This window comes from Equus przewalskii, chromosome 7, assembly GCF_037783145.1.
Source record: "Equus przewalskii isolate Varuska chromosome 7, EquPr2, whole genome shotgun sequence".
NCBI lineage: Eukaryota > Metazoa > Chordata > Mammalia > Perissodactyla > Equidae > Equus > Equus przewalskii.
In genome coordinates this window covers 18243533-18257794 of record NC_091837.1, presented here as the reverse complement: position 1 = coordinate 18257794, position 14262 = coordinate 18243533, and the positions used below count along the sequence as shown (strand labels likewise).

At 34.3% G+C, this 14262-nt stretch overlaps 1 protein-coding gene across 3 annotated transcripts in view; it reads right to left on the bottom strand.

Annotated features, from left to right (window-relative positions):
* Positions 1 to 14262, bottom strand: part of MED13L (mediator complex subunit 13L) — a 277333-nt gene that overhangs the window by 231581 nt on the left and 31490 nt on the right. For all 3 annotated transcript variants that reach the window (XM_070627182.1, XM_070627184.1, XM_070627183.1), the window contains one exon: positions 12217 to 12454. In XM_070627182.1, the coding sequence (XP_070483283.1) occupies positions 12217 to 12454 (238 nt within the window). The remainder of the gene's footprint in view (positions 1 to 12216; positions 12455 to 14262) is intronic.

Here is a 14262-nt window from a genome sequence, read left to right as displayed (position 1 = left end):
TTTTCAAGGATTAGATCAAAGTCCCTATTTAAAGCAACATGGGACATAGCTTTAATTTTTTATTCTAAAATCCCTTCATGAGCAAAGGCATAGATATTACCAATCATCTTTGCACAGCCAAAGCCAGAAAATGGTCAGTTATAAGAGATCAGTTTTCTAAATCAAATGCCTGTACATAAATTAATTAAGGTGATACTGACAATGCTAGGTGGGAAAGAATTCAAGTTTCATCTACACGTAGAAATTATGACCAAAACTCCGAATGGTAAAATAAATTCAGGAAGATTTAAATATTCTGACAGTGGAGTTCATTAAAGGAAAAGTATGACTACGAAATGCATTTAGACAGCATTTAAATCTACAAACTTTTAATAGTCATTTCATGTTCTATCATAAAATAAAGCTGTAATTCCCATATTATAGATAAGAATAAAAGACAAGCAAACTTAAATGACTCGTCTATGATGACATATATCACAGGAAAGGCATGGTGTGAACACCCAATCTTATTTTCAGTTTACTTGCCATACTTATCTTAGGATCTCTACCTCTCCAAAGGGAAAAGATAACAAAAGAACAGTGCATTTCCTCCTGGTCTCTACTCCACTTTGGAGACGTGAGGGTGAATAAGAGACAGTAATCCACAATCCGTGACCTGTACTTCTGCTGAATGCCAGCTGAGCTAAGCTCACAAATGGAAAAAAAGAATGATAGATGGTTCCTGGCCAAGAAGATGTGATTCACTAATGATGGAAGGACTCTTCAAGCATCCTCTGGGAGACACGGCTGCATTCCATGCGTCACCAAACAGAAATTTCAACCAATACAGGAAATTGGAGCTACTGCACAGGGTATACGTGCGAGAGTGCTTGCAAGCATCTTTGGAGGAGACAGATCAACTTCATTAACAGTCTTTGGAAAATGCCGTTTTAAAATTAGAGAACTTGCAAAGTACTAAACTTGCTACATTAAATATTTAGAAAGTATATGGAACTAAAAGGCTATCTTCCTAACAGTAGAAGAAAAGATGTATACTGACACTAAAAACCGTTTACTAAGGATTTCAGTTAAAATGTTTGCCCAAACCATATCCTAACTCATTATACCACGTAGTCTACAGCTATGATATTTAAAGAAGTTAGTGATTTAATTCAGGATTTCAGGGTAAGAGAGAGAGAGCTCAGTGAAAGCTTTTGGCCAATCTGATTCTGCAGTGAAACACGCAGTTCCCAGAGAGAGCCTGAGCCAAGCAATCTTAGCTAATCATTTCTACACAGCAAGCCTGCACTCCAGCGTTGGGCTGGCAATTTATAACATATGTAGGGCAGCCAAGGTCATTCAATCCATCATGTATCTATAAGTTAACAAGGCTTCCGACACGTAAATATCATTAAGCACTTTAACCCAATAAACAGCACTCTTCTACAGCCCGTTCTACAGGACAAGCAGAACGCAAGCTTTTTGTCAACTGTTCAAACTACTTGCTATCTACAATACTAATAAAAATAATTTATGGAAAATAATTTAATTAATTCTAATAAAGCTTTTTAAACTATAACCTACAAGAAATAAGCAACTGTAAAAAAGGGAAACAAATTCTCTCACCGTCTTTTCAATATGCCGTTAAAGAGAAATGAACGCATCGAGAATATCTTTCCAATAGAGTCGTATACTTTCCCTAAAACAGTCTTCTATAACAACAGCATGTTCTCCTGTGATCCAGGGTACTAGGAAGACTTCACAGTATGCAATGGTGCCAGACTGATAATCTTTACACAAACGTCTATTTCATTCATTTACTAATTAGTGTAGTCAATAAACAGGTGCCAGGAATTATACTGGTCCTACAATTACAACAATGGGCAAAAGTCAGATGCAGGTCCTGCCCCCTGTGCAGTTTCCAGCCCACAGGGAAGCCCATGTAGTCCTATTCAAAAACTCTCAAAACCCCCAACTACCTATTAAGTCCAAACTCCTTACCCTAGTGTTTAATTTCCATCACTATCAGGCACAAACATGCATTTTCAATCAACTTCTCATCTGTTAACTCTTCCCCAAAAGACATTCCAAACTTTCCTACTCTATATCCTTATACATGCAATTCCTATATATACCTGAACTGTGCTTGCCCTGACATACCCACGTAACCAAATACCCAAATTCTACCCATTCTTTAAGGCTCAGCTCAAGAATCAACTCTTCCTCAAAGCTCTGCCTCCTTCCCTATCACTCCAATAGTACTGTGTCCCTCTTAGGACATCTGCAATAATGCTCTGTGCACATATGCTATCTCCCCTATTAGACTGTCAGCTTCTGAAAAACAGAGTAAGTTTGATCCATTTCTGTATTGTGCACAGCACCTAACACAATGTAGGCTCAATAAATGTCTATTGAATAAATATATGGTGGTAATTCTAAATATAAAAGATCATTAAACAGTGATAATACTTTATAAAGCTCAAAGAAAGCCTTTAAAACATCCTCTCATATATTATTTTATTGTTACAAACTACTATAAATTTAAATGTGTGGGAAACTGAGCTGAAACAGTACTGACCCCAGGACATCCCATGAAAATGTTTTTGGCCCCTGAGTATCTTCCAGCTCACTGCCCCAACCCTACTGGGAATCAAACTGACATCCGTGAGTATCTGCATCGTCACGGATAACGCTATATTTAAGCCACTTAGCCTTTTTTGTAAAATGGATGTGCTTCCTGAGGATGGGTCAGGGAGGGCTCTGGCTGAGCTCTGGCTAAGGAAGCCGTTACTGCAGCAGTGGGGAAACTGCCCCCACCACGCCTGCTACTCAAATCAAGAGTCCCTCGTTACTCTCTGCATGAAACCAATAAATGACGTAGTAAATTTTTCCACAATAGAGTCACAATCAAGAAACGTTATTTCCTCCCTAAACAATCAGAGTTGTATGTAATTTGTCCAAGAATGGCAAGGCAGGTGTACTTTCCATTATTAATATCTACTAGGCTACTTTTAAAATAAGTTAAAAATATACTTCCGGAAATTGAACTGAGCGCGTCTAAATTTTGCTCTTTTAGACTATTACATTTCAGTGTAAATAACATGCCCTCTTATAAATAGCAAACATCAAAACTGCTTACATTTAAATAAGTCCACGATTACCTGTGAAAAAATAAAATAATCTTACTGAAGAGACCTCATCTTGAAGAGGTTCACACTTTCCTTATTCCGGCAGTCATTCCACAAATATTTACTTATTTCCTACTGGTGTCAGAAAGAACACCTTCGAGAAGATTAGCAAAAGGCTTACCTCCCCCAAGGCTAGCAAAGCCATAAATAAAGGTAATTTTTTAAATGGAAGATATTCTGTATACGACATTACATTAAACAGGAGGAAGAGGTTTCTAATGACACACACATCTGTGAATGCTCTAACCTTCTCTTTACCATTGTATACACACAATCTCTCTCAACAGAGAGACACTCCACCTTTATCCAATTTTCATCTTATTCTTAAATTTTTTTTAAACAAGCCAGTTCTGCTGCCTGATTAACTACAAACTACAGGGTATTATTCTACCACAATACCCTGACAACCAGCTCATATTCAGTTACACTATCAGAGTACAAAAAAAAAAAGAGAACTAATTGTATGATCATGTGGATATTATAGAAGCCCTTTCGTTCAATCCTAGATGGGCCTCGAGAGGATAATGCTTATTCTCTTGAACTCTCTGCCAAATCACGGTATGAAAGAGCCAGGATCAAAACAAGACCCAATTATACAAAGAGTGCATTTTATCAATGTCGGGTCTATAAGAAATAGGTATGTGGCCCACTACTTGTGAAAAATTCTTCAAAAATATTTACATAGATGGAGCTTTAAAGAAAATTATCAAACATTTACTAGCCATGATGATATTCAATGAGAATCTCTTCAGGTAGCATCAGGACAGGAGCTCAGAAATGAAATACTTAAAGCAACATAACGCAATTTCATAATTCTCTCGGCCTTAAAACAGATTTCTAAACTGTTGGGATCTTTTGGGGGGGTGGGGAGAAGCAGCCTATTTATGTCTTATTTCTACCATTAAAATATTTTTTATAGAGTAAAAAAATCTTAGTTCCTACTAATGCTCATTGCTGAGTGTATCTATATCCAATTCTAGTTACCATTTGCTCAAGAATCATAAAACAGAACAAAATGGAAACCATTTGTAAAGACTTTTTCAAACAACTATTCACGAAAGTTACGCACAGACATCTATAAATCGGTTTAGTCTACTACACTTTAAACAGCTCCAGAAACCATGTAACTTAACTCAATGGTAGCCTCAGCAACCACCTCCTGCTTCACCCAATAGTTACCATGTTCTTTTTCTACATGCTTCTGATTCTCAAGATCTGGGTCTGTTAGATCCATAAAAAGAAAGGGAAGGAAAAGACCTCCAACAACAACAGATCTGTAATTCCACCTTTTCAGATGCCTCAAAATATACTTCACAGAAGCAAATGCTAATCTCACATCAAGTTTAAATATTCAAATGCTTTGTGTTCATGTCAAGTTTTTGACTATAAAACTATTTTTATTTAATTTTTACTTCCCTGTTATCAATTTGGTGTGTGCTCAGATCAGAGGATCAAGACTAAATGTATACACACTGACACTAGTGGAATCAACATTTGCCAAGTGTTATAGAAAACATTTAAAATCAAAAAAGATTTTAAGTCCTCTGTCCAGAATTATGCAAGCCAGTGTTCTTTCTATAAGTACAGGAAATAGACTTGATTTGTTATCAATAGAATTGTAATAGTTACGTAGGTTTTATTTAAAATAGTATGGTAAAGTTGATTTATTCACTTTATATGGCACAATCACATAGTTTCATGTTACAAACTGCTTCACAGACGATAATGGTTTCAATTTTAAAAGGTACAAAATATGGGTTTGGGTTCCACTATGACTAGTGACATAACTAAGTCACAGACTTTTTCTAAGCTTCAGTTTCCCTCTGGGTACATTAACTGCAACAGTATAAATGGGAGAGAGGACACTCACTGAGTCCTCTCAGTGATGACCCACCAAGATCCATTCCCACCTTCTTGTTTCCTTAGAAAACCCCTGTTTTATTTTAAGGACTTTTTATTTCGTCTCCTATATAAAATACTCTAAAGAGTAAGACTGACCTAATGCCATCTGAATAGGTCAGCAAAGAATTTGCTTGTAAATTCATGTCAGCAATGGGTTTCCTTGTAAATTTTGTAGGAAAGAGTTGTTCTCTATATATGTAATTTTAGCTTCCTACCTCAATTTTAACATTTGAATATTACGTTCAAATATATAATATTTTCTTGAATTAATGAGACCCTAAATTCTACTAAGACAAACTTTTTCTCCAATTTACCACATTCAGATTCTTACACATCAACCTTTCTGAACAAGAGATAAAACAAAGAAATTGTTTTACTGGACAAAGAAATCTTAATACTACCTTATGTACAGGACTCTCTTCTAAATCTTAAAGTTTTCTATGAAAGAATAAGATTTTGAAATAAAACATACATAAATGGGAAAAAAAATCAAAAAAGCTATTCTTAAAATTGCTAGACTAAATACTCATTATCAGTCACAATGTATTTATCACTAAAATTACTTACATATCAAGGAAAAAAACTGTATGACACCAAATAACAGTTTACCAACTTTTAGGTTAATTTTCAACCCAACTTGTTCCAGTGGTGATTTTAATACCTCATTAATGGGGGATTTTCCTCAGGTTTACTTCATGCAAGTAGGTGACTTTACACCAATGCAAAAATATTAGATCATAATGTCTGTACTTACCAAAACATAAATCCCCCCAAAATCAACTGATTAGACCTAACTTATTCTTAAAGCAATAATCTCTAAAATATATTTTTTTACCAATTGTTTAATTTTCCTATCATTAGAACATAAGCCCTTACATGCTATTTCACCACAATCTCAGTATAAAAAGTCTCATTTTTTCATAGAAAAAACTAATTACATGGTTCAGTAAGTTGCCTGTTATAACACATTGATTTTATTTACATTCAAAAGTTAGACTTTAGCTTGTTCTCTCAATTTCAAGCATATTTAACTTAATAATTCTATCTAAGCCATTATATCTTTTTCTACTCTTCATATGAAAGAATTCTGAAGTCATTATGCTCTTATCATAATTTTACAATATAAATTTATTGCTTACCAAAGTCTTAATAAGTATTTTATTTTCTTTTTTAAGGATATAATTTACCATTTTCTATTAAATCTAATATTTCAGTAAGTATGCACTAGAATCATTTGGATAATTATCATATAATAAAAGCTAGTACTATTTTACAGCTTTAGCAAATTAATTTTTTCAAAGCTAAACACAGGAAAATAGAACATACCATGATTATTTTAAAAATCAGAAGTTTTATCTCAAGACTTGAAGAATTTAGATCCCAGTGAAAATAAAGAACACTTACTTTATAAACTATTTAGAGCTAGGTACCATCTACCGCTGGCATGTGTTTTCCCTAAAAGTGCTTGTTTTTCATGAAATACAAATGTGCTTTTCTCCTATCATCCACAAAATAACAACAAATACAAAAGTTAAAAGAAAAATTTACTTTCAGGTGCATTGTGTTAACGATTTCAAGAACTGTAAACACCATGTAATGAAATCTCCACATAAGTGTTGGTACATAAAATATTACAAATCTAGAATGCTAAAAATAATATAATTCACTTGTTTTCAAAATCAACAGAATTTTATACTTGAAGAAAAAATAAGTCCAAACAACGTAAAAAAATTCTTTTCCAATTTAGTCAGACACTAATTTCAATGAACCATAAATTGACCATCAATAACGAAAAAACAGAAACAGGCTGGAAAGACAGGAATCAGATGTTGTCTTGGGAAGACATTCTCAAATTGAATGACATTTTACCCAGAGATAGTGTCATTCCTGTCAATTTTATATGTTGTCACTTTCACAGAAAGCAAACTTTTTTAATCTCAACTGAGAATAAACCCATTTACAATGCTGATTAAAATTATTTCATTTCATTTAGTCAAAGATAAGAAATCACCAAAACCCAACAGAAAATTCATGGACTATAAGTAACACAATAACATATTCCTCCATACTTTATTGTCTTATGATTTTGGAGAATTCAGCGTCACGTGCTTCTTCTTAGCATGCTCGTCGGGGAGGGCTGTGCACTCCCAGGGTCTCACTCTGCCCCACAATCTGCCTTCGCAGATCTTCAGTGTTTCTCTTCCTTTCTCCTCTTGCTCTGCCTCCCACCATTCCTGTGACTGAAGCATGCAGTCTTCATTTGATCTTTTCACTGCTTTTATAAATGATTCACGTTGTTTTCTGTCATTTTTAAATAGGCTCAAAGTGAGGCTTTTCCTCATGCCAGAGAGAAAAGCTGTTGAGGAAGAGGATATTCACACAGTCTCAAAGTTTCACCCCAAATTTACCTAATAATTACAAAAGTAAAAGGGTATCTTTACATTGGAGAAATCTGGCAGACACTACTTTCACCAAGCCATCAACCTTAGTAGGATCAATATTAGGACAAACTGACATGCTGGGCTTCGGAGACAATGCCACAGGAAGTACATTATCACGTCCTCGATATTCTTGCCAAAACTGTTTAACCTCAATCTAAGCATGAGGAAACATTGGACAAATTCAGAATATGGAACATCTGACAGGACAACTGAACTGTTCCCTTCAAATAACACCAATATCACTGAAGGATCCAAAAAAAAAAAGACAACCTGGGGAATATTCTAAATTAGAGGAAAATAAATTTCAATTTAGGTCTTGCCAAAAGTTAGAGGTTGAATAAACAGACCAGAAACCAAGAATGTTTGGCACTAGGGCTCACAATGTTGCTGTTATAAGTTTATGGAACACTTACGCATTAGTCCTGCAAGTGCATGTCTGCCCATTTGGAAAGTAATCAATCTACTACAGTCATGCGCCAGGTAACGATGTTTCAGTCAATGAGAACTGCACATATAACAGCAGTTCCATAGATTAGTGCCACAGAGGCAGGTGTGCTGTATGCTATTCCATACAGGTTTGCATACGTACACTCTATGATATTCCAACAACAAAGGAGTTGTCTAACGACGCATTTCTCAGAAAGTATCCCCATCATTAAGCAACGCATGCCTGTGTATTTCTCTTACATACTTACAGTGTTCTTCACTTTATACATATTTGTGTGCTTGTCTTAAACCCTTTTTAGTCTATAAACTTACCAAGGGTAGAGATTACATCAAACCCCTATAACTGGCCCCACTGATAGAGGTATGAACACAAGGAAGGACACATACCTATATTTGGTGCTCAGCCAGTGCCGTGCTTAAACACCACTATGTGGAAAAGGCAATAAAGTTACAAATCTACCTTACAGGGGATCCAACAGACTCAAATCTTGAAGTTCTGACCTCTTTATAACACAATTCAAGATTCACTATGAAATTTTGTTTATAGCATAAGTCTAGACAAATTTCATATGAGCAGGGGGCAGCTTTGATGCTCTAACATTTTATTATTCCCAGTTACTCCACCCAAACATTAAAACTCACACTCAAAAATATGATTACTTCAACTCAAAGGCACACTTTAAAAGTTAATATTTGACGTTTGCAACAACATGGATGGCCCTGAAGGGTTTTATGTTAAGCGAAATAAGCCAGACTGAGAAAGACGAACACCATATGACTTCACTCATATGTGGAAGATAGATAAACACAAGGACAAAGAGAACGGTTCACGGGTTACCAGGGGAAGGAGGGTGGAGGGTGGGCACAGGGGGTGAAGGGAGCACTCATATGGTGACAGACAAGAAATAATGTACAACTGAAATTTCACAATGATGTAAACTATTATGAAATCGATTAAAAAAATAAAAAAGTAATATTTGATGAACATTAGCAAGCATTGAATGCTATGCAGAATAAACCAACTGTTTAAAAAATGCCAAAACGTTTTAATTTTGATGTACGAGTTCATGGTTGTCATCATAGTAGCAGCAGCAATAGTTATAATTACAGATGGTTCTCTGTGCTGTTTTAAGTACTTTAACTTTTTGTATCCTTATAACCCAATTGACAGTGAGGAAACTGAGGCACCAATAAGTTAAATTAATCGACCAGGGATACACAGCTAGCAAGTGACAGAGCAGGGATACAAACCCAAGCCCATTCTCTGAACCACTATGCCACACAATAGAAACAGCAAGTCCCCCCACAAGAGCCCAAATGTGTTTATGCAAGTGACAGGGACAGGTTATAAACGTGTTTTAGTCTTCTCTCAGACTATTTCAAAAATATTTCAAGCATTTAAACAAAGAGTCTAATATTATAAAACTAACTTGCGTGTGTATCCTGTAGGATTATTCTCTTTCTATCGGGATACCTTACACATTTAAATCTAAGATAGTTGCTTTGGTAGTATATTTTACTGTCAGGATGTTAGTAGTATGCTATTTTGGGGACACTGTAAACACAAAGGGAAACGCCTCATAACATAACTAAAAAGCATTTTAAGGAACAATAAGTAAAATGTCCTTATAAAAAGAAAATGCTGCAAATAATGGTACTACCATGCTTAAAGTTAACAGGGTTCTACTAAAATTTATTTTACCCAAAATGAAATGACTCTTACATATATTAGGGAATGAAAGTGATTCCAAAATATCCTCAATTTGTATGACTACCAATTAAAATACTCCCTCTGTATCCCTTTTTGATGATAGCTCTACACGCCACATTCTCCCACAGGGAATCAAAGTGGTCTTTACGCCACTCATTCTTCTAATTAAGTTTCAAATACTTCCTAATATTACGTTGAACCGGATAAAACTACTGTTTTCATCCACTTTTACCTACAAAAATGGATACTTCATATGCTTCAGCCTCATAACTTTCACAAATTCAACAGAGTAAAAAGAGTACACGTACTTAACAAAGTTAGGAGTGTTTCCTCACTGTAATACTTCCCTGGCGACATGCAAAGGAATAAACAATTTACCCCATTTTTGGACTCAATACGAAAAAGCAAATAAAAATAGAAAGTAATCATTCTCATGAGAAAACATGCACAACATAATGTTAAGAGAAAAGGACTGGATTACAAAACAGTATGACACCAATTCCATTTACACATAAAAACGCCAAATATTAACATACTGTCTTAGACTTCAGAATTTTTGTTTCTTTGTTCTCTTCATTTGGCGGTTCTGCTTTCCTATTTTTCTAACTAAAATGCAGTATTTCTGTAATTTATAAAAACAATTTAAAAAGAAGTTAATCTTTGCTTAATTCTTTACCACAAAAATACTTATTAATGAATCTACATATGAAATCTAAAGCAACTACAAAAAATTTAAATAGCCTAGTCTTTCTGTTAACTCAGTAACAAAGTCCATGAGAAATAACACGATAACTTAATGAGTTATTTCTAAGAACACTGATCATGTGCCTTCTTGGTATGGATATAAACAACCTTACCCTATACATCAACTAAATAAACCTAATTAACAGTTGTGTTTGGTTTCATCATCATCATAAAACGATGATTTGCAGCACAAATCATCAACAAATAAAGACCAGACCAAAAAGTTAAAACATAAGGGATCAATGTGGAGTAGAGAAATGTAAGGAGATTAAGAGTCAGAAACAATCAGGAAAAATAAAGGCAAAAGAAACTAAAACAATCAATAATGCTACATTCTTCTACTACATGTATAAAATTTTTAAAAGAACAAAAATATACACTGATATTTAAATGGATAAATATAAACTCTGTAAGTATGTTCTAGGAGGTATCTTATTTTTAAAATCCTGATAAACAGAATCCAGATGTATGAAACTAATCTTACCTGAGTTCCCTGCTCACTACATGAAATAAGCTTTGAGATGTCTATAAGTTCTGAGATTTTGCTGATTAACCAGCTAAGTAAGCAATCTTACCCAGAAAGGGTTTTTACATTTATAAAACAAACACTGTAAAAAACATGAGGAGGAAAGTTTGAGTTTAATAGACAAACGACTAAAACGTAAACAGTTCAATTAGTCCACTGTGGTTTACTGCCCTCTGGCTGTTGTGGCAGGAGATATCACAGATAAAAAATGGCTGCAAGGAAAAGCTAGGAAGGTGTCAGAAGTTGGCAGGAAATCCTTTAGGGAAATTGAGACACTATTTAGAACAGACCTTCAAATATACATTCAAGTTAGTCTCGCTCCTTCCTTAAAAAAATGTTAAACATATCAACTAACAAAACATTTCAAATACTATCTGAACTTTTTCAACCACAAATTAACAAAATATAGTCTGAACATCATAAAAGTTGGCTCTAGGAGACTAAGTCAAAAGGAGTTAATGCCCTATCCTAACATTAGAATTAGTCTTGATTTAGAAAAATTCCTTAGCATATTAGATACAAACATTTAGGTAAAGAGGTAAAACTTTTACTAGAAATACAAAGAATATTGGTAAAATTTCCTCTGGTTATAAATCTGTGGTAAATATAAAAAAGTAGCTCTGAATAATGAAACTCTTATATTAATTCAAAGTTTCCAGATGTCAGATGTAATCTGAAGTTAAAAATTAGGCAACATTGCAGCAAATATTTCCTAGAATCCCCTAATTACATAAAAAGTAGGAACAAAGCAAAGGAAAACTTACCATGCCAAAATCAGACCAGAACCTTTATGTTAATCTTTCTCCAAAATACTACCCAATGTCATCTCATAATTTAGTCCACTAAGGCTTGCACTATGTTTCTATTATCACTTCACTATTTTCCACAGAGTTCAGCTGGCAATGAACCACAACAGCCACAGTCCAAGAAAACAGTTCTGTTCATCTCACTAACTTGCTAATTACTCACAATTCACTATCATTTTAAAACTGAATTTTAGCCTTGTTTCCAAACCAACATACCCAGGGGACACAATACTTTCCTTTAATAATAGTGGCTCACAAGGTTCTGATTCCCAGCATGTGGGAAAGGACAAGAGAATTAAAAAAAAACGGGAGTGGAAAGAGGAGGGGTGAGTGAGAATGCTCCTTTTGAGAGACACACCCATGAAACACTTGGGGTTTTCTTCTCAGCTAGTCTTAATAACCTGTTTGGAATTTACCACTGTTCCAAAAGTATATGACCCAAGTAATTTTTAAGAAAAAACAAAAACCTTACCCTGCAGTTCATGATGTATTACACCCACCAGGTTGGGTTCGTCTCCCCACCAGAATATCCATAACTCTTTGCAATCTGGTTTGACATCACGACGCCATACACACAGCAAGTTGGCTTGCAGACAGCGGATGAAACTTAACAGGATTGGATCATCTTGGGCTGGGGCTGAAATTATGGGTCCACAGTCCCCGTGCCCTCCAAAATTGTACCTACGCCATTTGATTCCCGTGAGTTCAGCCTGGAAAGACAAGAAAATTACAACACAAATCAGCCAATGTACGAAAATAAATATTTACACTACACTTCACATCATAAGATTTCGCCCACTGAATAATGTATGTCAATTCTTCTTGGTTTTTAAAGAGGAAAAAAAGTCATTTCTTCCTATCAAGACTTCTACCTAGCTCTTTATATTAAATACCAAAATACAACAAACAGATAATCATTATTTTCTTTTGAATCATTTTTTACCTAAACATTTAGTGTAAAGTCTCTCTGTATAAAACTATTTTCTACGTTATTGCTCTTTATTCATTCATAAATTATATATAGAAATCAGAGTTTAAAAAGTAAGTTTGCAGAATTGCAACAATTTCTTTTAAAGGAGTGCCTCAATTTCTTCCCATCCAGAAGCTACAGTTTAAATCCTTTTTAATCAGAGAAATAGTTATTAGCATGCAGTACCATGGGCTTCATTACGAATGCCAAAAAAAGCTGCTCATAAAACTGATGCAAAGTTACCAACAATTTATTCATGTTATTTAACATGCAGCACACAGAAAAGCTTTGCTTCTATAACAATTCCCTAATGTGGTCTTTTGTTTTTTAAATACATTTTAAAACATGGGAACTTTAAACCAGATGAGAGCAGAACTCATACCTTTGTTTTGTTACACAGAATTATATTTTAAAATTTCTTAAATCTTAGGTTTAAGGAACTAAACTTCAAAGATGTTTTAAGGCAAACAAAAGTTGAATTCCTTACTTAAGTAGCTATAAACTACAACTATGTATCCAAAATTGACAGTAAAACTGATCCATAATATACTTCTGCAGCAAACAGTCCACGGGTCCCTGCATTCACTCCTTACTCACTCACACTGTCCCTTCCCACTCCCCACCACCAAATTAATAAGTTTTGTCAACAAGTTGTTGTTCAAAAACCCAGTACCACCGGGTAGAAAAATAACTGTATCTTCCACTAATATAACTGAAGCCAATTTAAAAGTGATAAAACAATCAATCACTATAATGAACACATTTAAGAAAAGAATATCAATTTTCCTCAATCCAAAATAAAAGACTTCACAAAAAAATGGTTCCAAAAATAATATCCAAACTAAAACTGAAAATCAGTAATTTATCTTTTTACACTGAGAGATATGCAAATCTAATCTCGAATGAATATTCTTAGTAAAAGCTGGTATTGGCATCATTTAGGCTTTCCTTTTATGCTACTTGGTTTCCTCTGACTATAAAGGCACTACATGGCCAATGCAAAAAGCTCAAAAATAAATAATATAAATAAAAAGTAAACCAGAGATATTTTCTATAATCACATCAGAAATAATTATTAGCATCTTACTGTATGTCCTTCTTGTTTTTCTGTACATATACATTTTTAAAGTTGGAACCATACCGCATGGTTTTATAGCCTGCTTTTTCATTTATTATAAATATTTGTATATATCACTAATGATTCTTCATAGTGAATTTTTAATGTTTGCATAACATTTATTCACTGTTTGGAAAAAATACAATTTATTCCCTAACAACTGGACAATCTTCCCCTTTTTTCACTATTATAATTATCATAATTGGTGAGCATCCTTGAACAGTGTTATTTTCCTGATTATTTCCTTAGGAGAGACTGCCTGATGTAGAATTACCAATGAATATGAATATTTTAAGACCCATGGATGAGTGCTACCATACTGCTTTTCAATTAATAGTCCCACCAATACAAATAACCTCCTTCTAAATTGCATATCTTTTAAAATACCTGCCAATTTAATAGAATGGTATGTCCTTGTACTAATTTATAAT